At 40.0% G+C, this 27,875-nt stretch overlaps 2 protein-coding genes across 3 annotated transcripts; one reads left to right on the forward strand and one right to left on the reverse strand.

Annotated features, from left to right (window-relative positions):
* On the forward strand, positions 1-5,488 carry LOC120356838 (probable ATP-dependent RNA helicase DDX46). Its single transcript, XM_039450771.1, has 8 exons — positions 1-212; positions 309-521; positions 708-855; positions 1,343-1,651; positions 1,741-2,065; positions 2,184-3,306; positions 4,302-4,833; positions 4,913-5,488. Exons 1-8 carry the CDS (start codon positions 193-195, stop codon positions 5,333-5,335), a joined length of 3,093 nt encoding a protein of 1,030 aa, XP_039306705.1. The 5' UTR covers positions 1-192; the 3' UTR covers positions 5,336-5,488.
* Positions 5,404-27,250, reverse strand: LOC120358073 (reversion-inducing cysteine-rich protein with Kazal motifs-like). Of its 2 annotated transcripts, none has more exons than XM_039450772.1 (8): positions 26,024-27,250; positions 13,073-13,125; positions 9,908-9,991; positions 9,561-9,597; positions 9,132-9,479; positions 8,426-8,858; positions 6,854-8,228; positions 5,404-6,682 (listed from the first exon to the last, which is right to left on the reverse strand). In XM_039450772.1, exons 1-8 carry the CDS (start codon positions 26,106-26,108, stop codon positions 6,299-6,301), a joined length of 2,799 nt encoding a protein of 932 aa, XP_039306706.1. In that variant the 5' UTR covers positions 26,109-27,250; the 3' UTR covers positions 5,404-6,298. The 2 variants fall into 2 exon arrangements, with proteins under 2 accessions (XP_039306706.1, XP_039306707.1); XM_039450773.1 differs by lacking the exon at positions 26,024-27,250 and adding an exon at positions 18,507-18,527.
* Positions 27,251-27,875: the final 625 nt, after the last annotated feature.

The raw sequence follows: 27,875 nt of genomic DNA on the forward strand, positions 1-27,875 counted from the left end.
GTGCCAACTGCCAAGTGCCAGGGTGCGCTTTCTCTCTGTGAAAACAAATGGAAGCGGTTAGAAGTTGAGCTCCGATATTTCTTAGATTAACGTTTATTAGCAGTAATTAGTGTTAAGAGTAAATGCGTGCGTGTTTTATTCAAAGGCTTGTGTGTATTTAATTAGAATAGTGTAGCAGATCCGTGATCGAATATGGTGCGAAGTAGCGACAAGTAAGTGGCACTCTAACGAATTGAGGTTATGACACGCATCTCGCTTTCATCCCGAATTCGTGATGTTGAACTTAATTATCGTACGAATATTCGTAGGGACAGACATCATCGGCGGAGATCAAGATCGCGATCGAGATCGAGATCGGGCGAACCCGATAAGAAACGACGACGTTCCAGAAGTAGGGAACGAGAAAGGGACAGAGACAAGGGACGACATCGAGAGCGGAGGAGTCGTTCGCGAGACAGAGAAAGGGAAAGGAGCGACAGGAGAGAGCGTTCCGAGAGGGACAAGGATCGCGAAAGAAAACGGTACACCTTCAAAAAGAGGTTTCAATACTTAAATTGGAAACAATTGTTCATGGCGTTTATGCTCTTTCCTTCATAATTTAATTCACAATTTCATTCACAATCTTTCACAAATTTATGGAAGATGTTTTTCGATAACAATCGTGACGTAAAATAATTTATTGACATTGATTGTTCTCGGTATGCTAGTGGAGACAGTAAAGAAAAGCGTCTTACAGGCTCGAAATCCTCGCGCTCTGGCAAAGAACGATCAAACAGGTCTCGTTCGCGTGATCGAAAGGATAAAGAAAAGGGGGACAATGAGGAATTACCTTTTGATCACACAAAGTTAGACAAGGTGAGTCTTGAAAGATTACATGAAGTAAAACATGAGCATTATATAATTAATATGGAGCATTTAAGCTTAGCTGGATGTGAGTGTCATTGTGATTTAGAGATCAATTCTCATGATTGTTATAAAGATTTGTTTATTTCTTTTCTCTAATTTATAACATTTATAGTGTAATATTTGTTCTCGGTTATACAAATGTCTTGACCTTCTGTTTGAATCATTTTCAGTGTATATTAAATTTCTAACACATTTGCTGATAAATTTTTACTTAATAGCTGCGTTTCTATTTTTATAATTTATATAACTGAGGGCAAATATTAAATATTATAAATATTAGAGAACAAGGAATAAACAATTTTATAACAATTATGAGAATTAATCTCTAAATCACAATAGCACTCATCAAGCCAGACTTAAATGCTCCATATTAATTATTTAATTTTTAAGTAAAAGTTTAAGATGCAAGCATTGTATATGACAAATGATTCTATAGGAGGAAGAGCAGAAAAGACTGGAATTGGAAATGCAAAAGAGAAGGGAGAGGATAGAACGATGGCGTGCAGAAAGGAAGAAGAAAGAACTTGAAGCGACCAAAAAAGACGGTAAGACATCTATTTTGGCAAATCTTCAGCTACCCATGAAAAAGTGGTCCCTTGAGGATGATAGTGATGAAGAGACTCCTGTGGTACAGAATAACAAAGAGGCAAAAGAAGAAGGTGTAAAGGAAGAAATTGAGGAATTGAAGGAAGAGGTAAAAGATGAAGAGGAGGAGATTGATCCACTTGACGCTTTCATGGCAGAGGTATGTATTGTTATAATTTTATATATTTACGTCGATTTTATGTAATACTTACATTTAATTACTTTACATTTAATTAATTTAAATAACAGGTTCAAGAAGAAGTTAGAAAAGTGAATAAAGTTGATGGCAAAGCTCCGAAAAATGCCAACAATGGCTCTAATTCTGCATCGCAGAGTGGTGGTGTTGTCATTATGACTGGAGTAGCTAAGAAAAAAGTACAGAAACAGAAAGGAGAATTGATTGAACAAAATCAAGATGGATTGGAGTATTCGAGCGAAGAAGAAGGTGAGAATCTTCACGAGACCGCGGCTGGCATAGCAAACAAACAGAAGAGAGAATTAGCTAAAGTTGATCATGCTACAACAGAGTATCAACCATTCCGAAAGTCTTTTTACGTCGAAGTGCCTGAGATTGGTATGTTCATACATATGTATTTATTTTGTTTTGTATATTTCTATATATTTCATAAATTATTTGTTTTCTGTTGTATGAATAATTAAATAATAATTTATTTATACATATATATTTGCAGCAAGAATGACACCAGAAGAAGTGGAAGTATACAAGGAAGAATTGGAAGGTATTCGCGTGAAAGGTAAAGGTTGTCCTAAGCCCATCAAATCCTGGGCACAATGTGGCGTGACCAAAAAAGAATTAGAAGTATTAAAGAAACTTGGTTATGAGAAACCGACGCCCATTCAGTGCCAGGCAATTCCGGCAATCATGTCCGGTCGTGATCTGATAGGTATAGCAAAAACCGGTAGCGGAAAAACGTTAGCTTTTTTGTTACCGATGTTTCGTCACATACTCGATCAACCACCGTTGGCCGATGGTGACGGACCAATCGCGTTGATTATGACTCCGACTAGAGAATTGTGCATGCAAATCGGCAGGGATTCGAAAAAATTTACAAAATCGTTGGGTCTTTCGCACGTGTGCGTTTATGGCGGAACTGGCATTTCTGAGCAAATAGCAGAGCTTAAGAGAGGAGCTGAAATCATCGTATGCACACCGGGAAGGATGATCGACATGCTTGCTGCTAACAGCGGACGAGTGACCAATTTACGTCGAGTAACGTATGTAGTGCTTGATGAGGCCGACAGGATGTTTGACATGGGTTTTGAGCCGCAGGTGATGCGTATTATGGAGAATGTAAGACCGGATAGACAGACGGTGCTATTTAGCGCGACGTTCCCGCGACAAATGGAGGCGCTGGCTAGAAGAATACTAACGAGACCGGTCGAGGTACAGGTCGGTGGACGTTCTGTCGTTTGCAAGGATGTGGAACAACATGTGGTTGTACTCGAGGAGGACCAGAAGTTCTACAAGTTGCTTGAAATTCTTGGGCATTATCAAGACAAAGGCTCCACTATTATATTCGTAGACAAGCAAGAGAACGCAGATACGTTGCTCAAAGATCTCATGAAGGCTTCGTATTCCTGCATGTCTCTTCACGGTGGTATAGATCAATGCGATCGAGATTCAACTATATTGGACTTCAAAGCAGGACGAACAAAATTGCTCGTAGCCACATCCGTCGCCGCTAGAGGTTTGGATGTCAAGCACTTGGTATTGGTCGTTAATTACGATTGCCCTAATCACTATGAGGATTACGTACATAGATGTGGTAGAACTGGTCGAGCCGGAAATAAAGGGTAAGATAAATTGAACTTTTTAAATTTTTACAATATGAAATGATCTTTTATTTTAAATTTACTATATGTACTGTTTCACCAAACTTTTGAAAAAATCGAGACTTTTGTCTCGTTTCGATTTATTTATGATTTCTTATTAAACTTCTTACGTGTTAATTGTACAAATGTTTATGAGAGAAAATATCAAGATTGAATGAATTAATATATTTTTTTCAACTACATTAAATTAAAGTTAATGGTTAATAAAATTAGTTATATTAAAAGTTATATTAATAAAAAACTAACTAGTTAAAAGTTACATTAAGACTAAATTAACATAAATTAAGTTAAAAATTAATTTTAAGAAGCATCATATATTAAATTAGAAATTTGCAAGTTTTTAAAGTTGAATTATTTAAAACAATTATAATGGATCATCAAATAAATTTATTTTATTTCTAAATTAAGTTTATATAAAATTAATAAAGAAATATTATTTTTTGAATGTATTTTTTCTTTTATAATTTCTTTATTTTACTTTTAAATTTTTAACTTAGAAAAAAGTTAATAGCTTAAAGTTTTATTTTTTTTTAAATAACTAGTTAAAAATATAATATTATTTAAAATGGGGTTAAGTTAAAAGTTATAAATTTTTTTACTTTATTATTTAACTTTTAACTTTTTAACTACTCAATCCTAGAAAATGTTATCAATAATATATCTATTACATATAGATAGATGAATAATACGTAAGTGATTAGTACTCGTACTTACGTAGTTTTTTTTTGGAATTTGGATTAAAAAATGATAACGGCTTGAACAAATGACGAACAGTAACAAGTTAAAGCTTGTTTTCCGACTAAATATTCGCTCATACAGTTTCCCGCCTAAATATTCACGATGAACGTGATCACGTGACGAGACTGAGATTCGATTATCGAAACTTTTACGTCACGAAATCGAGACTAATCAAAATCTCGAAAAAGTGAAACAGTAATTACGTGCTTTCTCTTCAGGTATGCGTACACTTTTATTACATCGGAACAAGAACGTTACGCCGGCGATATTTTACGTGCGCATGAGTTAGCCGGTGTACCCGTCCCAGAACCTTTACGTCAATTATGGGAAGGTTACAAAGCCCGTCAAGCCGCGGATGGAAAGAAAGTTCATACCGGAGGTGGATTCAGTGGCAAAGGATTCAAATTCGACGAATCGGAAGCCGCATTAGCGAACGAGAAAAAGAAATTCCAGAAGGCGGCCTTAGGTTTGCAAGATTCCGACGACGAGGATATAGAAAACGATATTGATCAACAGATCGAGAGTATGCTGGCACCTAAGCGAACAGTTCGTGAAATAGCCAAACCGACTGCGACCAGTATTACCGTGCCCGGTCAGCCGATACCAAGTGCCACCGATAAGTTGGAATTGGCCAGAAGATTGGCGTCAAAGATAAATATTGCGAAGAATCTGGGTGCCGAGGCGAAAGGCGCTACTCAACAAGCAGCAGAAGCCATACTCAAGGGTGCAGGACCTACGAATCTTATTACGGTAAAATCCTAGTTTTGTTATTATTATAATAACTTTACAATAATGTAATATGAATAATTTTTTTTTTTCTTTTACACAGGCAAAGACAGTTGCGGAACAACTGGCGGCGAAGTTGAATACTAAATTGAATTATCAGCCGCGCGAGGAAGATCTCGTGGAAAGCGATGTGGAAACGGGCGAGCAGACATTCCGCAAATATGAAGAAGAGCTTGAGATCAACGACTTCCCACAACAAGCGAGATGGCGAGTCACGAGCAAGGAGGCTCTTGCTCAGATCTCGGAATATTCTGAGGCGGGTCTGACAGTGAGAGGAACGTATATCGCGCCTGGTAAAACGCCACCGGAAGGCGAGAGAAAGTTATACTTGGCAATAGAGTCGACGAGCGAGTTAGCGGTTAGCAAAGCCAAAGCGGAAGTGTCCCGGCTCATCAAAGAGGAACTTATTAAACTACAAGCGTCTGGCGCTCATACGGCGTCGCGAGGTCGATACAAAGTTTTATAAAGTTTTGAGATCATTTTGATGAGATATGCTGAAATAAGGATATCATGTCATACATTGGATGCATAAGGTAAAAGTTTAGAAATTTATTATACATGCAAACGACTGTTTTTAACAGACAGTATAATAACAAAATATACTTAACGACTATGAGAGCATTATTTATATCATTGGCACAAACCACTGCAGGCAATCCAAGTTTTTTCGCATATTTATAAATAAAATGCGAAGTACCCACATTGTTCCCTTAAAGAATTCTATTATTTATATATATATATATATATTAATTTATTATATAATAAAAATTCAAATGCACCTACGCTGTGTATATGTCAAAAAAATCATACATTCATAGTAGTTGCATTCCTAATAAAATCGTAGATTGATTTTTGTCAGTAAAAAAGAAATTTTTAAATAATAAAACTCGAGAGAATTAGATTAATTTCTTTAAATAGCGCTTTAAGATTTTGCATAAAAATAACGTATGTGAAACACGATGTACTAATATCGATCAATACGTCTGGTATATAACTTAAAGTTTACAGAGTCTTTTTGTAATTTATAATATGAGCAGTTCTTGATTACCCGCAACGAAATTACGGAATTACGCGCACAGGAAATCCTATATTTTTGTACATCTACTCTTATTATACACTCTTTCCTCTTTGGCAATATTAATTGATAACTAAAAATACATTCCGCTGTATGCTATTAGAAGGCACTAGAAGAATCACAGACACGAGACACGCTGTAGACATTCGTCGCCGCGAATGGCATCGCGATTAGGTAAAAAAAAAAACGCTTTCAGTGCCAAGAACGAGGCAGAAAACGAAATTAATCGCTCATAGCTACAACTATCCCTTGATAATAAACCTATTTCGCGATCAGTTAAAAATATATCTTTAAATGCTTCGAACTGGTCGGAATAGGTAGTGTATTTCGTTTTCCTTTTGGCGTGATTGTAATTCAGGATAAAACGTTTAGTAAGAAAGTGGTAACGACAACCATCGCGAGCCAAGCACAAATTTTCATGGCACTAGAAATGTAACCATGGGCCACTTCGGCTCTGGTCAGCGAACCCAAAGGAACTTCAGCCGCGATTCGAGGACTCCTTTCCGAAATCCTGGTAACGAGCTTCTCTGTTTCCGTCACGCAAGCTCGCAATTGCAGCGCCGATAACTTTTTGGTAATGGGTTGTACGATGATGAAGATATCCCGATCAGGCGTCATCATACCACGAATAGCGCATTGTGCCACTTGTAATTGGCGACTTAGAGCAACCAGAAGAGCCTCTAGGGTGACGGAATCCTTGTCAGCTTCCTCATCCATCATGTAATAGATCCTATCCAGCTATTAAAAAAAAAAAAGGAAACGAATGTTCAGAAAAGATTAACTCATCTCGTTAAAAGTTATACGACTTGATCAATATTGTGATTTACAAAAATATATTTATCTCGAAATAACGCAAGAATTTAAAGGATAATTCGAAAATTAAAACATTTTTTATTTGAGAGTATCTACCTGTTTTTTCGAGTAGAACAATCTTGCTGCTCCCCCGCAGACAGGACAACAAGCACCGGGAGGAGTGACTCCTTTGCAATACGGGTCCTTTAAGGGAGGACATTGCACGGTGTCGCCGCAACGAGGTTTCGCTTGATCCCCTATGAGACCGACGGCAACGCAAGGGCCTTGGTAATCCACAACAATTTTTTCAGCCCAAGCAGCACATTCGTTAATATAAGTCTCACCGTTGATACCACACACCGGACCTCGAAGATTGCACCCTCTCAGACAAGGTCCCCTGTAACTCAGGGTGGCTCCAGCTCGAATCATCGCACACACGGAGGAGTATTGGCGATTCTCCCGATCGCAGACCGGTCCGCTGGACTCGTCGCGCGGATTACAGTCTATCGGCACGCACTCATATTGCAAACACGGTTTGTTCAAACGGTACAGACAAACCCTGGGTCTACGGACACACTTCTCTGAGCTGTCGCAGGGATTGGACATACAGGGATCTCTGCTGGAACAGCTGCCGAACTTTACCTCGGTAGCTGATAACTCAGCACACTTTGCCAAGCATGCAGATGCGAAAGTGAAACCTAGTCTACTGCAAACTGGAACGTAATGAGGCGGACAGTCACAGGGCAAGGACGGTACTCGCAGTTCGCCGCAGCTTCTTTTGGAGCACGTAAACTCGCCTTCAAAGCAATGACAAGGATTGCACTCAAGATAAAAGCTGGCCTTGTGTTGAATGAACCGATCGTGCACCCAACACGATTTGAAATTAAAGCAATTGAGCGTGCGGCACTTTTCCAGACCTCGTGTAGTGCACTGGCAGATGTTCAGGCAACCCTGCTGATCAAATCGTGGGATCTGAATCCAAGATCCGACCGGCACTAATTGCTTTGACATCTCGCCGAGGGAACAAGCCGGCACGCAACGATAGATCTTAGCGCTGTTCGGTTGGAGCACGCAGAGTTGGCCTTGCGGGCAAGGATTCTGCTTACAGGGCGTCGTGATGTCCTCATCAGGATGAATCACAGCTTGATCGTCCTGCGGATCGTTCAGGAACGGTCTTAACGAGACGCACGGCGCGTCCGGTCTGCCCGGCGACAACTTGGCGCACAGAGTAACCGCCGTGTGAGGTCCAGTGAGCGCGCTCCAGTCCACGCAGCTTGCCATCAGCTCTAAACAATCTTCGCGACAGAGTCGCGTCTCGTGGATTCTAGTCTCACAAGGTCGCAGTTGCTGAAGACAAGACGCTGCACGTAGAGTCTCTACCGGGCAGGAAGGAGCGGCACGTACAGGCACACCTAATCCTTGAATAATATCTCCTCTGGACCACTGATCAACTTCATACTTGGCCAAGTCGTCGGCCGCAGTCGTGCACGTTCTAACAAATTAAGTATTCAATTTTAACAAGTGCAAGTCTCGTAAGAGACTTTGAATTTTGCTAACATCACTTAAAACTAATTTTGATCAACGGAGTTTACTCATGAATATATCAATGGAATTTATTCAATCACAAATTTTGAAGATCAAATTTCTAACTTACAAACTATTGAGGTGATCAGACTTCACAATTCTTACCTGAACAAGCTCGTAGGTCTGTCGTTAAACCGTGCACAGTAAGATAATCCGGAACAGCCCATCTCGCAGGAGTCATCAGCGTCTTCGAGACACCTCCTCAATTCACCTTCTAAACTGGATGAGAGACACAATGCGTCCAGTTGTGGCAAGGCAGTCTCCCAGTCTGCCTGGAAAGCCCGCCAGCACAAAGTCTGACAAGAAGGCCTTGTTGCTTTCGTGCAACACGCCAGTTTGCCAGCGTCCAAGGGTAATCGCGCCGGCTTCGTCGAACCCGATTTAAGCAAACAGCTCCACATCGGCGACTGTGGTAACACAGGGCTGCACTTCTCCGCCAAAGCGTCCATGATCTCCTGATCAGTTGTCACGGTGTGAAGAGTTCTGCGACACGTATCTAGACACACAGGAGTCGTGGCTTCCTCGCAGCAGTGCAAATCTGCAGAGATAGAATCAACTAAATTCCATGATACCTGGAATAACTGAACTGTCTCAACAAATGTCAGGTTAACTGATGAATGATTAAAGTATATAGATAGATAAATTAATTTTCTTGTCAAATAAGAATATTATTTTTATAATGATTAAAAAATTATGATATTTTATAATGCTTTTTTTTAAGAATTATTTTAATACAGGACTAAATTAAAATTGGATAATTATTGATATGTCTATATCAAAAATTATGATTCTTTATGAAATATTAACTAACGCTGCTTCGGATCCTCGGCATGCTTCACTTCGGCCACGCTCTTCAGGCATTTGGGGACCTGATGGAAGCAACCCTTGCTGCTATACAGCTTCAAGTTAGATTGTTTTCCAGGTTTGTAAAAGATATCCTTGCAGATAGTCCTGCACGTATCATTGGAAACATTGCTGCAGCATCGTTCGGCCTCCTCGCGCTTTTCCAGACAGAAGAAAAACTCAGGTTCGTCGCTCGGTCGGCAGGATTCGTTTAGATCATTTTTGGAACCGGACAGAGCGCATGTCGTGCGACACGTTGGATTCTGAGCGAGCCGGCAGCATCCTCGACCCGTCCAATTTTCATTTCTTTTAAGATCTATAAAAATTGAAATAATTTGATATTTTGCGACAGCATCATTGCACACTTGGGTACCTAAGAAATACCCAGAATACTTACCATTTAACGTCGAGTTCACACAGGACCAAAAATCCAACTGAAAAAGAAAAGATTCGAACGTGAGGAAAGACAGTTACAAAAAAAAGAGAGAAGAAAAAAATGAAAGAAAAGATGAAAGTGAAGTGGCACAATCGACCTGATCGAGCAACCGCGAGTCCCGAGATCATCTTTCATAAAATCGTCACGTGAAATGAAAAAACGTGGATCGCATTACAAACATCCTGAACCGTTTAAGGTGCCTATTGTCAGGAGGCTTCCGATCTAGATCTGAGTTGAATGAAGAGAATTAAGCGAGTGTCGATCGCGTGGGATCGAGTCTTAGGAATAAAAATCATGCGGTAACTCACCAGTTCCATGGAACAAAACTCCAGTAGACGTTGAGTCGCATTTTCCCTCGCTTCGATCTCGGCGCCCAGGACTACCAAGGATATCTATACAAAATTGTGATAATGTTACTTTAACGAAAAAATTGAAAATAGCGATAAGGTTACGATTCTATTATCGCACGAATAAAAACCGTTTCAGAACGTCGCGACTTGGAAATCTAAAATTACTTTTGACGGTAAAATACAAATGATAATAAAGTGGCGACAAACGAAGCTCATTGCATGAATGTATGAATTATTTCGATGAATTGGATTTCGAATCGTTAACTACTTTAACTGTCTACGTCGATTGATTCGTGTGTCGAGGACTTCCTAAATTCGAAATGCGCTGCGGCGCATTAGCGGTCATTAAAAATCAAGGACACGATGCAACACGCCGGTCCCGCGATTTCCTGTTGCCGGTCACTGAATGACAATCGCCCTCGGGGCCAGATATCGTTCGCGCGTTTCGTTCTCATCCCGAATTCAATCGGTGTCCTCCGCGAGGACACGCCGGATCCACTTGGTATGTCCATCATGGTCAAGAGTTACGACCATCCATCAACATGCGGTGGGTCCCGACGGGCGCTGGCGATAGGCCCAGTCAAAGGTCACACTCGACCGCGGAACGTAAATCATCGATCAATTGTTCATATACCTTTTTTTAGCCTGTTTTTTTAATTAATTAATTAGCAACTTTTACTAAAACGATAAATCGTATTTTTGTGAACATAACAATGCGCTACAAATAAGCTACGTTAAATGTTTGATGTGTTTCTGATTGCGTTTTTATTCACTCCTTCACTATACGAAAAAATAAAAGAATTATTTTCCAATTTAATCATCTGAAAATAACTCTTCGACTTTCAAGCAACTTTGAATAATTCCGAAATATTTCCGCCAAGTTAGGCTATTGTAAATGTTAGAGGTGAAAGTGAAGCTGAGAAAACGACGTACGTATTTCCGTCGCGGTATATTCTGGGAGGTATGCGCAGCCGGGTCGCGTCGCCATGTTAAAAGGGTGCATTTTCCACTGGCAAATTTTTCGCGGTGCTTTTAACGCGAAGAAATACGCTACTGATGACAGATTTTTATTTTCTGCTAAAAATACATCTAATAAAGTTCACAATTCTCGATTAATAATGAATAGTAGGAAATGAGATGGTCACACGAGAGAAATGCAAAATAATTTTACCATTTATCTGTTTTTGATATCGCGAATGAAATTGACGTTGGAAAATACTGTCATTCGCAAAAATCTAAAATGAACGTTACTTCGAGGCTCGTATAACACGGACCAGATAAATCAGACCTCGACGGCTTCTGAGCGAGATCAAAAGATACCGAAATAGAGCTACGAGCTTTCATAATTTGCCTCGTGCGCTCATTTGCCGAACTCCCGAACGATGCCACAAACGACTGTGAGGTGTCGGTCCGCTAATTAAATTGGTAGTTATCTGCAATTCTCTTCGATACAACGAACCATTGAGTACACTGGGCTTCTGTAGAGATCATTAATAATATCTGTGCGCTTTCGAGTTATTTGTCACAAAATTTTATTATAATGAATTATCTTTAACAAAATTTATATTTAGCATGTTTTACATTAACGGAAGAAAATTAATTTGGTAAAAAGATCGACTTGTCAAAAATGTATTTGAAATGCGAATGAAGAAGCAACGAAAATACTGTTGACTCAAATAAGAAGAAGAAAAAACCCCACGTGTTCTGGATGAAGAAACGTCTTCCTGTCCACCTCAAGAATAACTTGTCACATATCTCAGAGCTTTCGTCACGATTTCCGGTTATTTCGCTGCTAAATGGCCAAGAAGGAAACTCATCTGTAGTCAAGCAATACGATCGGGAGAGACAGCTTTGTCAAAGTTTTTCTGCACCTCGCGTCGTGTCTTGTCTCACATTTTATATATATAAAGCTGAGCAATATATCGCTGAGATAAAAAAATGTTAAGAACGGCGAGAGGATTCATGTCAAAAAGATCCTGTAAGAAAACTTCGCTGGATATCTTTGTAATTTTACAACTGACTTTGCATTTTGGATTCAGGCTTTTTGAAGTATATTGATATGCTGATATCACGAATAAATTCACATCGCGACCTCCGCGGTAATAAAATATCCTTTATGGACACGAGATCTCTCCGTGTGCACCATTCCGTAATCAGAAATCAACAAAGGGTTACCCGAAGTACGGCCCCCCTTTCTACCCTACCCCGAATAAACTGCGTGGAGACACGATATCATTGATAACGCACGGTACGTCCGCCGTGTTCAACGCGTCAATTCGTAATATTTGCGTATGAATGAGCCCGCGGGGCGCCCCGGAGGGGTCCCGCGTAAATCTCGCAGCGGGCACTCGGTGTCTCTGATATTATCTTCGAAAGAAGAGGCCCCCGCAGTCACCTCTAAAGAAGCTGCAGCCGGGACGCACCCCACGTCGAGGAACCCTCATCGAAGGAAGCAACGAGGTATCCTCCTCGTCTTTTTTTTCCACCTATCCATTTCCACTCTTCTTTCTTTCTCTCTCTTTCTCTCTCTTTCTCTCTCCCTCTAACGTTCCATTTTTATTTCCTGGATCCTAATGTATCGTGGACACAACATATTTCGTGTCCTTTATCGTCCCGAGTTCGGCCCACGGATATTTATCAACCGCGCGATATCTCGCATTCGGACGATTACGCCGTCGAGATTGTCTTTTTAAAATTCCCACGGGGCTCCTCCTCCCGCGCATAATTAATAGATCTCGCGATGTAGGGTCACGACTAATTTCTTATCGCGATGAAAAAGACGTATCTTTATACAGTCTCGAATGTTAATTTTGAATTTACAATTCCGATTTTTTTTTTTAGCGAATTGCTCGGTGGTTTGATCACGATCATTCGCTTTCAATGTATTAGGAAAGAAATCTTTAATTAATTACACGTTGTCTATAACTTTGTGTATGCTACATGATTGTAGATACAAGCATATATTAATCATGCATGTAATGATCAGTCTGGCACACTAAACTTACAATTAGTATTGTGTTTATTCTCGGAATACGAAAATTTCAAGAGATTCTTGTAGTAAGATCTCTCGAAAGAGCGATGCGAGAGTGCAGTATACCGTAGATACTTATTTAAAATGCGTACCTTGGAGCACACACTCCGACAAGAGCCAGCAGCCTGCGAGCAGCAGGACATCTCTGCAACAGAAACGAAGGACAGTTATTAGCTTCGCGCATCATGAAAACAGATGGAAACTATAGTCGGATGAACCTCGGTCACGCTCTCGAGAACCTTTCCTCCGACTTTTCCGTCGACACGAAACAGACTCGTGTCCTGCATTACGTCAGTATAAAAGAAGCAGAGTGGAAGGGAAAGGATCCGTTTTCAAGAGTCTACACAAGGGGCACGTAGTGTCAAAACTTTGGACCCGCGGGGGACCTCACATACAATTTAGATTCGAAGATTCCAACTTACAAAAACAAAAATCGGAGCTCGTACGCATCCTCTCACTTATTGTTGGTTTATTTATTCATTTCATCTTTTTTTTTTTGTATAAAATTACAAGAGTTTACTGTTAAATTCGTAATGTTATTTTCAATCATGCCTATAGACAAAACGCTATTGCTGCTACTCAATAATTTAACTATGGAGTTAAACAATTAAATTTAACTCAAGAGATGTTAAATTTGAATCGAGTTTAGTGAACTAATTATTTACAGGGCAAAAAGTACTTCAAATATAAAATTTTATTAGCAATTAGTATTTGAATTACAAAATACAAAATCTTTTGATTTTAAACACAAAGTACAAATTTGTATTATACTTAGTATTTTAAATACTAATTGCCAATATTTTATATTTTGTATTTGAAATATTTTTTTCCATCTCTGATTATTTAAATACTAGATGCATACATTAATATGAACGCTACTCATTATACTTTGAAGCTAAGCAATCTTAAAAATGAGTTGATAAAATAAGAGATTGTCCTTTTAACTGCATGTTTTATGTGTGTCAAAATAAATTTCGTCGCACATAAAAATAATGAAGTGCCATTTAACTCAAGCGGGGAATTGATTTACATCCGATTTAATATTTAACAGTGTATCCTTCTTTATATTTTTACAACGCAGTTTTACATTTTATCGCTTCGATAACATCAATTATTGCACGGCCGATCGACAGTATTCGCGTAACATTTTTTAATAGAACGTAAAAATAAAGTAGGACAGAAGTTGAAACGTTCGTCGCGGACGTTTCTCTCGCCGGCGGTCTTAAATATTAAAGTTTCCGTTCCATCTAGCGATTGCAGTGGCGTGCAGTCGAGAAACATTCCGTGTGCCCCCTTTCTTCCCAGCGTCTTTAATTATTAAACGACCGGGAGGGGAAATGTCCGGCACGTCACTTGGATCGAACAATCGAATAAAATACACTGTCCTTCGCTAAGAGAGAACCTTCCTTCGCATTCAATGACGAATGTTGAGCTCGCGTGTCGAGAGAAAAAGATTAATTTTCAAGTTTCAAGTTTGTCGCGACGATGGACAGTTTGTTACCCTTACAACGCCCCGATTGTGACGTAATTGCACGTAATGTACCGTGCACGCCGGGGCGCGCGTTTATTCCTGTTTCTATATTTCTGACGTGAATGGTTGTCAACGGCTCCTCCCAAACGTGTCAACGTTTGACGTGAAAGATCTTTAACGACTTTACGGGGTTAACATGCGGGTTCGATCAAAGTGACTCGTGTGAAAGGGGCCTTTTGAATGGCGACTGAAATCGTAAGGGCCGCCGACCGCGCCGACACGTATGCACTGCGTTACAATGAAGCTAATAGATACCAATTAACGGCAAATTGTGGCTCCCTCCCTTTCCCCACTTCATTTCGAAGAACCGTTCGATTCCGATTGCGTACGCAAGTGTAGAGTGAACTTTCTTTTTTCCCTTTTTTTTTACAATCAACATCCGGAGCAAATCAAGTTGAACACACTGGGACGTATTCATAATACAAAATTTTCTAGAAATATCATCTGAAGTGTTCATCTGTAAAGTTGTGTATTAGAATGCGAGATGTTTGCATTTCTCGACATCTACGAAGAATTACAATTACGCCCATATTGTCGGGAATGGAGAATATCAACCGCGCTAGGGATCGTTTGCATTCCTAAGCAAACAGGAGGGTGCTCGAGGAACGTTCTCCTATTACAGTATAAATTACGAATGTTTGGCCAGATATCGGTTTCGGTCACCGACACCTGGCACTTATCCGTTTGTCACCGTGTTATTCATGCCTGTTCCGAAAATATATCAGCGGCGGGATGATTTGTAGAGGTTGAATCATATTCTCCCGCGCTCTCAACACGGTTTACTATTATAGAGCGTCGAAAGTTCGTCGCGACTTCGACCGCACTCGGAGATTTTATTTTATATCGTTTCTCGTTTTTCTTATCTTTTTTTCTTTAAACTCATTACGCATGCAAGTGCACTCGCAACCACCTCGCCGTCGTAAAAACTCGCGCGGGTCGTTTAAGACGCGCCTTTAATCGAATTCTTGCCACAAAGGGCCTTGACGTTTCCACGTGAAATTCGCGGCGACAAGTGCGTCGCGCCTTTAAACGCGACGTTTTGTGGCTCCTGTTGCGGACGACACAAAAATAGCCGGCGTCGTTCGCGGCCATCCGGCGTTTACACCGATCTAAACTGCGGGGCCCCCTTCACTTTATCCCACCCGTCGTGCGTTACCCGAGAAGCCGAAATGTTCGTGACTTTGACGGGAAACATCGGATCGACAGACGCAATTCAAATCGTGCGCCTTATATATAAACGCAGTACTGAACGTTTCAGAGACGTTTTTCCAGAGAGACGTCGCATTGAGATTTATCGAGAAAAAGAAATTGCACGTAGAGAGAAGGTATTCGAGAAGAGATGAGACGGTAGAAATGTATAATAATGGAAGGGATTCTAACAAACATCAAACGAGCCCAAAAAATTAAATTTTTATAAAACAAAAAATTTTCCCAGTTTCAAACGTTCAAATATTGTAATTTTTCTCCAAATATATAAGTACAAGATTGTAGACTTTGTAATATTTTTAAGAGAAGAGAATCCATTTAAAAGAAGAAAATGAAAAATCTCTAGACTCGTGTTTGGGTCTTACGAAAATTTTAGTAATTATAAAGGAACTAGGAAATATTACTTACAAATTACTCTAAACAAAAAACATTCTTTTATATTTCTCTGTGTATAAATATATTAATTTTTCTCTTGATACATGATCAGGATAAAAATAAAGTTTTATCTTTAACTAACATTTCGAGGATTCATTAAAATAATAATAATAATAATAAACTTCTGTAAGCCATTTGGCTCTCTATACACAGAGAAATATAAAAGAATGTTTTTGCGGAAATATTTTCCTTTGATTCTTGTTAGAACGAAATTGTTCACGTGACGCTACTGATAGAAAATTATTTAGCATAATCTAGATTTAAAAAAAATGGACTTGTTTATTTTTTGTAAGAAATTCTTCAATTGTATAATTGACGATAATATAGTAAAAATGGACTTTACGAGAGGAGCAGACGGGGGTGTGCCGAGAAGTGACAAACAACGCATAATAAAGTGGACCATTCAATTTGACTAATACAAAATTCCACGGAGCGAGACCAGTGGCATTTTAAACGCTATTAATGCGCCTGATGAAGGCGAGGGAGCTCGGTTCATAGTCTGTAGTGTCTCTCTTTCTCTCTCGACATTAGCATAACAGAATAGGAAACGCAACCGCTTGCGACAACATAATACTCGTGAATCCTTCCAAGAACGATCGGTCTCGTATGTGTACGTGTGCCCGTTCCGTGGATTACACGTTGCACGATCATAATACCCCGTGCCCCGGGGACGTGTTGTAAATTTAATTCGACGTTTTCTCTCGTGGCTTTGTTTCTTGCTTTTCTCCTCTTTGTTTTTCAAACGCCACGACGTACGCGCCTAATGCACGCCGATGCCCCGTGCCGATAATGACAGATTTCATCTGCAGTAAATCCGTCTGTGCGCCGTAATCCTCAAACGGCTCGTCTAAATTTACACGCGGTGCATGCGATATTTTGCATAGTAGTTTCTAAGCCAATCTCTAACGGGAATCTACGTCGTAAAAATATTATGTTATTCGTGTATCTTATAATCGCTATGGAAGGTGTAGCGCGGACCGCCGAACGTAGACCACCTTGATCCGATCGCTCGCCTTATTAAATCAAAACCGCGACTGATATCAGTAATGCATCGCGTTATCTACGCAATGCACATCGTTTACGTAGCAATATCACTTATGTGCCCCGCGTATCTGATCGCATCCTGTCCGGTCGGATGTACAATCGGTATGTCGGTCCACGCGTGCCAAGACAATAAGCGTGTCTTCACGCGCGTAATTTACGACGAATCGACGACGTTTCTCCGCTTCGTCGCGAATCCTTCTCGGAACGAGGCGAGCGCGTTTCCTCAACGAATTTAAACGAGCGACCCGAGGTGACGTCGATCGACGGGAATGTGTCGTGCAACATTCGTTCCCTCGCGCATGCTGTCCGGCTCCGTATGTATACACGACCCGCAACTCCGTCGTTGCATACACGGCCGCATAACTGCATTCGCAGCTGCGTCTTTCGGCTGCGACATCATCATAAAAAACAGGCAAACTCCGTATAATTCTGCTATATTGCATGCAGAGAAAAAAGTCGTGTCAGCAACTAGAAATTTACGCTTTATTTTTAAAAATAGCTGTCTCAACTAGAAAAATGTAGTTGTCAATTTATGTGCAGGTAGTCTATATAACTGCGTAAAATGTAATTAAATATTTCACACTATCAATTAATAGTACACACAGGAAAAAGTAAAGCGTCTAAAAATTTAACTGGATGCAAATTTGAAAAAAATTTTGTCAGGCCATCAAGATAATTATGTTAGACTCCCAAACTGATTGCCAAAATGGCAAAAATTTTTGCAGCACTGCTCATCATTCTTGTACATTCGTCATAATCATTTTGATGATCCAATAAAATTATTTTCAGATCTGTATCCAGCTTAATGTTTAAATACTTCAGTAAAATTATTCTTTCTTATGACAATGTACTTAAATTTCCGAGTTGTAAAATTTAAAAATAGTTGCCAAAACTATTTCGTTTTCTCTCAGTGCTATCAACAGATATGATTTATGTTCATGTTGACTCCAGAAAAAAATTTCTTGAGAAATTGTGTGTGCAACGACGTGCCGATATAATAATTTTATCTCGAGGCATCACAGTTTTGAGCTTAAATACCAATTTTCTCTGCAAATAAATGGGGGGGGGGGAAATCTTTCTTTGACTGCGAATAAAAAGACGGAATTGAGACGAGTCGAGAGAAATTTATTCCCGCGAAATTAAACGCTTAATCTTCGCAAGATAAATGAATTTTGCAGAGACCGAATAGAATTGAGTTTGAAAATAAATATTCCTCTCTCGAATGAAAGACGCGTTTCATCCATTGCGGATCTGGCTGACACTCATTAATCGTGCCATAATCAATTCTCCCGGCCGTCGCAAATCCATACCTTTCGCAATCTGTCGACCATTATCGGCGATTACGAATCGCGCCGCGTCGTTATCCGCAAATATGGGCGCGATAATCCTCGCGAGGGCATAATTAGATGCTGCCGACAGGCCGACGATGCGCGCACGTAGACGGAGAAATTGTACTGTACGTAATTAATACAGTCATCAAACTCGCGTCTGAGCATTTTACAGCACGAAGAAGAGAAAGAGAAGGAGGAAATCGGCAAGCGGGGATCGTCGGCAGCGGAGAGGGAGATAAGGAGGAGGGAATCGAGATACGTGTCTCTCGACATGTTTTTATCCGGCGTGAAGCTGTCACGGTGGGGTTTTATGTGTTTATTTATCTCTCCTCTCGCGCAGTACACACCGTGAGCGGGTATATATCGACAGAGGAGTGCATATAAGTAATCTTCATGGTGAAGTCTTTCAGAGGCTTCTGGCAGTCCTTCTCTCTTTTAACCCCTTCGTTCTCTTTCTCTCTTCCTTCGTCCTCTATCTCTCTCTGTCTTCCCAGATTCTCTTCCTTTCTTTTTTTTCCCCGGCAAAAAGTTTGCGACAACCGGTCCTCCGGAGAACACCATCGGGTGTCGCTGTAGAATTCACAAAAAACCCTCCCGGTATCTTCCTAATTACGATCAACGACTCCTACATTGTAGCGCGAGCGCGCGATCGGTCTTTTGAAATTGATATAGTAACTGTAATCATGATGATTCACTTCTTTATCGTCCTTCTGATTAATTGATTTTTTATCATCAGATTGTAGGAGAAGGTAATGTTTCTTTAATAAAAAAACTAACAATTTAAATCTCCAAAAGTTTATATTAATGTTTAACACTCGAAAGAATATTTTAGAATTGTTTTTGTATTTTTAGACACCAAAATAAAATGTGTACATGAAAAATGTCAAAGTCGAACAAAGGTACACTACCTTCTTCTTAGATTAGAAATGTGAAACCGTCTTACGCAAAAATAGTATTTATAGAAGCACAATTATTACGAACGTAACTTTGCAGAAAAAAAAATTAATATTAAATCAACAATTTGTTTCATACATAAGCAAAGGAGATAAAATCTTGAAAGAATTGATAATCTTAAACAGACATAACTTGCTCACACGAAAAATAAAATTTCTTCATGCAAGCAAGTTATGTGTCTGTTGAAGATTATAAATTTTTTCAAGATTTTATATTCTTGCTCATAAAATATGAAATAATGAATTATTAATTTGACATAAAATTTTTTTTCTATATTGGTCTTCATTTTCGCTTCATCAACTCTTCATTTAATATCGTTTAAGATCGTTTATGTCCTTTCATTGTAAGCGTAGTTATCAATCTATAAATCTTGAATTTTTCTTCCTCCACGATTGTACGTGACGCTACTGCGTCGAAGGAACAAATCGAAGGAAGTTCTTCACGATGAAAACATCCAGTTTACATGCTCGCCCAGACCGCCGTCTCCTCGCATTCGCTTCGTCATGCGTCCCCGACCATTTCTGTGACTTCTTCCTTTCCCGTCTTTATCTCCACATTTACATCACCGTTTTGCGGATAATCATTATTACAGCTCATCGTTGCCATTTATTATTTTCTATTACGTGAGCGGAATGAGACATCGCGCTGCTTACCGACGCTTTCGACTGCGTTTTATCGTTGAAAGGAGGTCTGCTCGTAAAGAAAAGAAAACCAATGGAAAAGGAAGAAACGAGAGAAGGAAAGAGATCTCTTGCGAGAGATTCGAGAGATTTCGATCGACCGAATTATTGCAACGCACGTGTGATATTAACACGTGTCCCCGAAATTTCTGAATGTCGGATCGGTGCGTGCTTCCGATTTAATTGCCGGTCGTCGGGCGTGATATACATGCAATCGACGTGAAAATTATTGGTTTGGTGCGCGGGTGACAACGTATTATAAAAAATCTCGAAACTTACGAAACTTCTACAAAAAAAAAAAAAAAAACGCTGTGGTATTAAAAATGAAAAATTGAAATTAAGTGTAAATAATTTTCAGATCTCTTCTCGATATACGTAATTACGAAACAGAAATTTCAGAATTTATTTACAATAATTAACGACATATAATTTTTTGCACGGAACGCAGAAAAATCAAAGTTCAAAATCCTGTCCGAGATAATATTTTTCGCAACAAATTCTTTACAGTTTTCGAGATAGGGGGGTTTGTAGAGATGCATCAAAATTATTAAATTGGCCAATAATTTATCTTGTTCTACTTAACAACTGCCCAGCCTTTTAAAGTCCGGCGAACATGCGGCGCGCAGTTCGGAGGAAACTTGTAAATGTAAACTTATAAATTCACCTACAAAATTATTATTGAGCACTGAGATCCGCTTTCGACCGGTTAGCCATTTTTCTCAATTTAAATGTGTTGACACATTTTGTTTTGCGCGCACAAACTTGTATAACCAATATCGATAATTGTGAACCAATTTCAGGAAATTCATATGTATATTTTAATGAAGGCTAGCGCTTTTGAAAGTATAATGGCTCATTGTACAATGCCATTAGTCGCGGAACTCCCCCAGATCTGCTAGTATTAGAATTACTTGGAAAACGCATAAGTGGACGCATAATAATGCATTGATCGGTCCACGCGGGCGTATCGGAGGCGGCGATGAGGAGCGGATGTTAATGGCTAATTAAGAATATCGATCTCGATCGGCGATCGAGAATGAGCGAGTGTGGGTGCTCGTGCTCGCGCATTATGCATATTACGGCTTGCGTAAGTCGCTCGCCGCTCCAATTTCCAGTTGCGGCGAGTGACACGCGCGAAATTACACGCTCGACGCTTGTCGAAGTGCAGCCAGGTGATTTTACGCGTCTAGTAGCCGGCGTCAAATTTACACCCAGGAATCATTATGATCGACACTCTCGGCCGGGGTATTAAAAGGTGCGGATTACGTACGTGCGCGCGACAAGCTGCCAATTATACCGCCGCCTTTTACGCGGTCCCTGTAAAACGACCACCGGCTGGCAGGTCTTTACGCCCCGTAGCTGATCAATTCCGAATGGACATCGTTACAATCGCGAGCGGTCCGTTTAACGCTCCTCGCGATTAAGCCGCTGAAAAGTGCGATAGCTGGTTTTTCCGCCAAATAATTTGCGCTATTATTTATGCAAACGCGCTAACATATCTATAATTTCACGCGATAATAACGCGAAAATCATTAGACGTGATATCATCATCATGGCAGAAAGAAACAGACAAATAGATAGACAGCGTTTCTAGGATTAACAAACAGAATAATAAAAAAAAAAAAATTTTATACAAAAATAAAAAGTTAACAAATTACACAAGCAAAATTGATAAGCGCAAATAAAAGAAGATACAAAATGCAAGCAAGAAATAAGAATAGAGAAAATAATAAATGAAAAAAAAAACAGATTTATATGCGATAAAAAACAAGACAGAGAGAAGCGTATGAAATTTTTTTGGCGTATATTATGTCGCTATTTTATTCAACATTCGATTTTTTTTTCTCCGACACGGCGAAGGTGTCGTGCCGTATATCATTAAGATAGAATAATTACGTAATGCCACACGGACTTAATAATCATTCACGCGCGTGCTGTGTAGCTATAAATCAAGCGGCAAATTTTGTAATGCGCGTGCCAACGGATTACGTACGTTTTCCAGTCGTGCAAATAAATTGCTTCTGCGTTCCTGCGTCCGTCAAAACCGGCGCGTAACGTGTTAATCATTTGCGACACGTGAATGCAATTCGCGTTCTATGTAAATCGTGCTCGGTGATGTCTATTGCGTCGCTGTTTACACCCGGTATCGCGCTTGTTGCGAACGGAAGAGCTGTGAATGATGAATGGAAGATCTATCGCGGTTGATATTTATGAGAACGACCCAATAATGCTGTAACACATTTATGGCGCATGCACGCGTGCACACTGAGCTTTAAAATTATGATTCGATTAAAATTAAATTTAAGGCCGGGAATGAAGACGAACCCGCGGCAAACGAAAATAAATTCAAATGAGTTGAAAATTGCGATTCGTTTTAATTTGTCCGAGTTCGCGCTTTAGATTTCCGGAACATATTTGGATTCAAATAGACTCAAATGGATTGAAATACGAAATGAACTATTCATCATGTTGAATTCGAATGTATTTTTATATTATTTTTGAATTTAAGTGGATTCGAAAAATCTGAGGCGCGAATTCGAAAACGTCGAAATGAATTCATTGCCATCCATTTCAATTTATTTTCGTTTGCTGGGAAGTTCGAGAATATTAAAATAAAATTTCTCAGCGCGCGGCTGTAAATGGAACAAAGAATTGGTTTCTGCATTTAAAAAATGGTCTTGCGAGACAGCCACAATTTTTTGACTGCAAAAAACTAACAAAGGTAGATAAATAGTTATCAAACATGGCATACGTTTGCTACTTAATCAATTACAGACGGAATTTATATTCGAACTGTTTATGAAACTAAGAAAAAAAATATTATCTAATCGTGTTAAAGCCAATCCAACTTGTTATATTTGATTCTATCATTGGCAATGAGGCCTAAATTTTCTAGCAAGTATTACTAAATTCTATATATGTGACAAACAATATTTTAGCAGATACCAAAAATAGCGATAAATTTTTATTATCTAGAAATTCATATCAGTAAAATATTTTTTTCATTGTGTTTATATATTCGATACTCGAATACAGTGGATCTTTTACTTTATGGAGCCCCCATGCACGTAAAATTTTTTCTTGAACACTAGTCCACTTAGATTCTAACGCGAATCACGTTATTCCCCGCGTTGCGTATCGATAAATACGATTGAACGAGCAGCGAGAGAGCAAGAGAATCGCGACGCGTTATCACCTTTGGCTCTGTGAATATACTTATGCTGCCAATGCCTCCGCTTATACGTTGTGCTTCTCCCTTTTCTCTTATTGTACAGACGCGCAAATACCCGCCTCCGAGGCCGGGCCGAAGGTGGAGAGGCCAGGGACCGTTAGCGACACCTTGTTCACACGCACGCACGTGCACCGTGTAAATTTCAGGAAAGATTAAAGAGACCACAGAGAGATGTAAGAACGGAGAGAGAAAGAGAGAGAGAGAAAATGCGCCGTGTGTCGTCGGAAAACGGGGCGCTTCATCTCGATAAAACAGACTCCCAACGGGGAGCGTGTGCGAGTCGCGCTCGCGATTGCGCTAGATTTACGATTATCGAGGACGAAATGCGAAAACGCGCGTAATGTCGTTAACATTTACGTTATCTCGCGCCAGCCTGCATATATTTACCGGTGATAATTGCGACATAAGCTGACAGTGCGGGGCGAGCGAGGCAGTCTCTTTTTCCTTTTAATTTCAAGTATACTCCGTGTTCCGAGCTCGCTCCTTTAATCTCGATGTCAAAGGAACTCTTGAGATCATTCCTGCGTACAAACAAGTCTCAATCTTACTCCCACCGTTCTCAACGTCGGTATTTAAGACGAATGGAAACGTACAGCGTCGTATCTGCGAATGCTGAAAAAACGAGAAGTACTATCTCGATTGTCCAAATTTATGAAAACAAACAAATTAAACCTGTTTCGTTTTTTATGTAGCGTAGAGAAAAATTTTAACAGGATGATTATGTCACAGAAGGAAGTGAAGCTTTTTGCCGCGCGACAGATCTGTGAGAACTCGAAGCGCTCAGCTCGAATCGCGCGATAAAAAAAAACCCTTTCCTCTTCTCGCTCGTTCCTCGGGCCACGGCGAGGAGTTTTCAACGACGAACGAGGCGAGACATTAAAAATCGCCATGCGGGTGACAGGGTGCGTAAGCACGGAAAAAATCAGCGCAACGGAAGGGATCGCAGAAGAGATCGGAGGCGCGACGAAGACGGCCGCTCGTGCGCACATGTGGCGGGAAGTTGTCGTTGATATCTTCTTGCCGTTTGGATGACGAACGCTCTCACGAGAAATGGGTTCAATGAATCTGTCCCGAGGCTCGTATTTTTGCGCGCCGCGCAGAAGCGCCATTGAACGCGCGACATCGCGCCGACTGATCTTAAAAATATTATCGGCGGTCCATCTGGCGATGGTGATAACGCATCCCCATGCTAAAATAGTGACTCTCGTAATCGAAAAGAAAAAAAAAAAACTACACTGAGAAAGGAAAAATTAACTCAACTAACTTTTTTAACTCGTTTAAACTTTTTCAGTTTAAGTATTTATTTATTTGACCTAAATACATAAAATATTTAAATTTAAGCGTTCATATCTTTAACTTGAATACATAAATATTCGAGCTAAAGAAATTTAATCAAGTTGAAAAATTTAGTCAAGCTAACAACTTTTTCTTCTTAGCGTACAATAAACATCTTAATAATATATACTAAAAAAAATACTGTAATATGAATTAAAATGTAGTATGAATTAAAATGTAGTTTGATTCAATTAAACATCGACTCACAGGTTGTCATTAATATATGTAGTTGATTCAACTATATTTTATTCATTCAATTATATTTATTATCTGTATTTTTATTTTCTTTTCGTTTCGTTAATGTTATTATTGAATTAAAATGTTTCCAATTAGACTGATACTGTTGACTCAACAGCATCTTTTTCTCTGTGTACCTTTGGCGCATTCTATTTCATTTAACTCTAATAGTTCTACGCCATTATTTACAATCCCATTAAGCGTTTTCCAATTAAAAAAATTGTCATTAAATATTTAAATATTTATAATTTCTCTACCCGCGTATAATTGCGCATGGAATGGTACACTGTTAAAAATGTCATGAAATTTTAATGTGTTTTTAAGTTAAACGTTAAATTTACAATACATTAACTGTAATGTATTTATAACTGAAAAGTACGTGCATGAAATTTAATGTACTTTTGAGAACATTAAACGTTTTTTAATGTACCTGCTTGAAATTTGCTTCCGTCACATCACATTAAATTCTGCTACCGATTTTTAACAGTGTAGTTCATGTTAAAATTAAAAATTTATTTAGCTTTACAGAGAGAATTAATTCTTATTCCGTTTTAATTAATTTAATTTAATTTTAATTTGTCTTATTTTAGCTCGATCATTCATTAAAAATTGGCAATGGAATTTAATGTAATGTAAGTGAAGCAAATTTTAAGCAGGTACATTAACAACTTAATGTAGATTTATTGTAAATGTAGTGCGGTCAAAAGTTCACTAAATTTTATGCACATGCTTTTCAGTTATAGATACATTAAATTTAATGTATATTGATTTATTGATGTACATTACTAAATATATTAATTTACATTAGTTAATTGCATTAATAAATTTAATGAATTAATGTATTAATACATTAAATTATAATTAACTAATGTAAATTAATTCATTTAGTAATATACATTAAATTTAATGTGTAACTTAAAAAATACATCGAATTTTATAATATTTTTAACTGTATTTATTAATAGCAAAAAATAAAAATTCACGGTTTTTTCAATCTACTCCGATTTTGCTTGTCACTTTATAAATCTCGCGCGGAAGAAAGATGAAAAATTATTTACCTTGCGCTGCGTTGAGGAAGGGATTCCCGACGACCGGTGCGAGGACCATCGCGGCCACTGTTATCAGCATTATCAAGTGGTGCATCTTCGAGATGCGTGCGCCGCGCGCGCGCGCGCGCCTTCTTTTAAATCCCTGTATAACGACACACGCGTTCACCTCATCTCACTAAGCGAATTTCACCATTAACCGAGGAAAAACAAAAAAGAAAGAAAAAGATCCGGAGAGAAAGAAAGAGGAGGGTGAAGATGAAAAAGTGAAGAAGATGTCGGAGGCAGCCTCACGCGGATGCGCAGGAGTCACATGTCGAGAGGAGACGCGCGTGGCACTCGCACGTGGAGAACCGAGGTGTGCACTCGTACGCAGCTCGCGAGCGACTGAGCTTTTCGCGGCACTTACGCGCCACGAGTTGAGCTTTTTACTGAGTGAGTGGGTGAGAGGAAGAAACGAGGAGTAAGAGCTCGGACTCCCCGAGTGCCCCCGGAGGGGGGCCCCGGCCCGACGAAGGCGGGTAAGAGAACGAGCGTGCGTGAAAGAGGAACGGCGAGACGGAGAGAAAGAAAAAAGAGAATCGTGTGTGTGCGTGTGTGTGCGTGTGTGTGTGTGCGTGTGCGTGTGTGCGTGTGTGTGGGTGGGTGGAAAGAGACGCGTGGCGCGCACGGCTGTCACGCGGTGCAACCCGCTATTGTGACATCTTCGACCGTATATCCACACGGGATACCCCTCCGTAATTTTTTTTTCTTTCCCCTTCCCTTTTTTCTCTCCTCCCTCGCCGTGTCGTCCCTTAACCGCGCGCGCAGCGAGTTTCCGTGGTGAGTTCTTTGTTACGCACGCAAGTAGCGAAGTCCGGTGATGCGAGAAAGAAAGAAAGAACGGAGGAAAGGGAGCGCGTAATGGACCACTTGACCGTGTATTCGTTCTCAAGCTGCAGTATCGCTCCGGAGTACTTATCCGTCTCGGGCCGAGAGCACGCAGGTCAGACGAAAATCAGTCCGCGCCCATAAATCTAATGTCGCCGCGGACTATTTGCCTTTCGTGCCTTCGAGTGGCACTGCGCGTTCCGAGAAAAAGGAAAGCCGATAACCCTGGAACGGTAACTTCCGCTGATAACGCCACGCGATACGCGTAATTCTCCGTAATATATTTCCGATATCGATACACGCCGCCCGAGTACGTGACGTCTACTCCCGTAGATACAAATAATCCCGCGTCTTTGGACGAGCACCGTCGTCCGTCCCAAACAGCTACACTACAACAAACAGATACTTCAGCGAGATAAGATTAGAGAGACCCAGCATCGCTCACGAATAGGATTATTAATCAATTGAGAAAATCCAAGCACGTCGCACGGTTTCACGTGCGCGCGACGAACGGCTCAATTAAACGTTACACGGAGTGAAACACCGTCCAACCGCTTTTTTTTTCTACGCATCGTGATTTATCACGCGGTTATCCGAGATTGAACCGCGAGGGGACCGTCCATTTTTTATCGATGTGCCCCTCGGCCGGTCGATGGGTGTTCGAAGACACGTTCGCCGTCGCGAGTCTCTGGATATTTGATTGACTGATCGGAACGGCTTCTCGGAGCGTCCGTAATTTATTAATTTATTCTGCCGATAAATCGCTTTCAATCCGCACGTGGGCAGCGAACGACCGGTCCCTGGTATCTCTCTCTCTCCTTCGTTCTCCTTTTTAATCTTACCTCTGCTCTTCTCTTTCTCTCCCCTGCGCTATGTGTCCCTTTAAAGGGAGGCAGGCCGTTATTTTACGCCGCGCCGATGTAAATAACAGCTACGCGGTGTGTCATTTGCGTGCGTTGCACAATTGGCGGGTGTTATGCAAAAGTAAGTTAAC

This window comes from Solenopsis invicta, chromosome 6 (genome assembly GCF_016802725.1).
Source record: "Solenopsis invicta isolate M01_SB chromosome 6, UNIL_Sinv_3.0, whole genome shotgun sequence".
Lineage (NCBI taxonomy): Eukaryota > Metazoa > Arthropoda > Insecta > Hymenoptera > Formicidae > Solenopsis > Solenopsis invicta.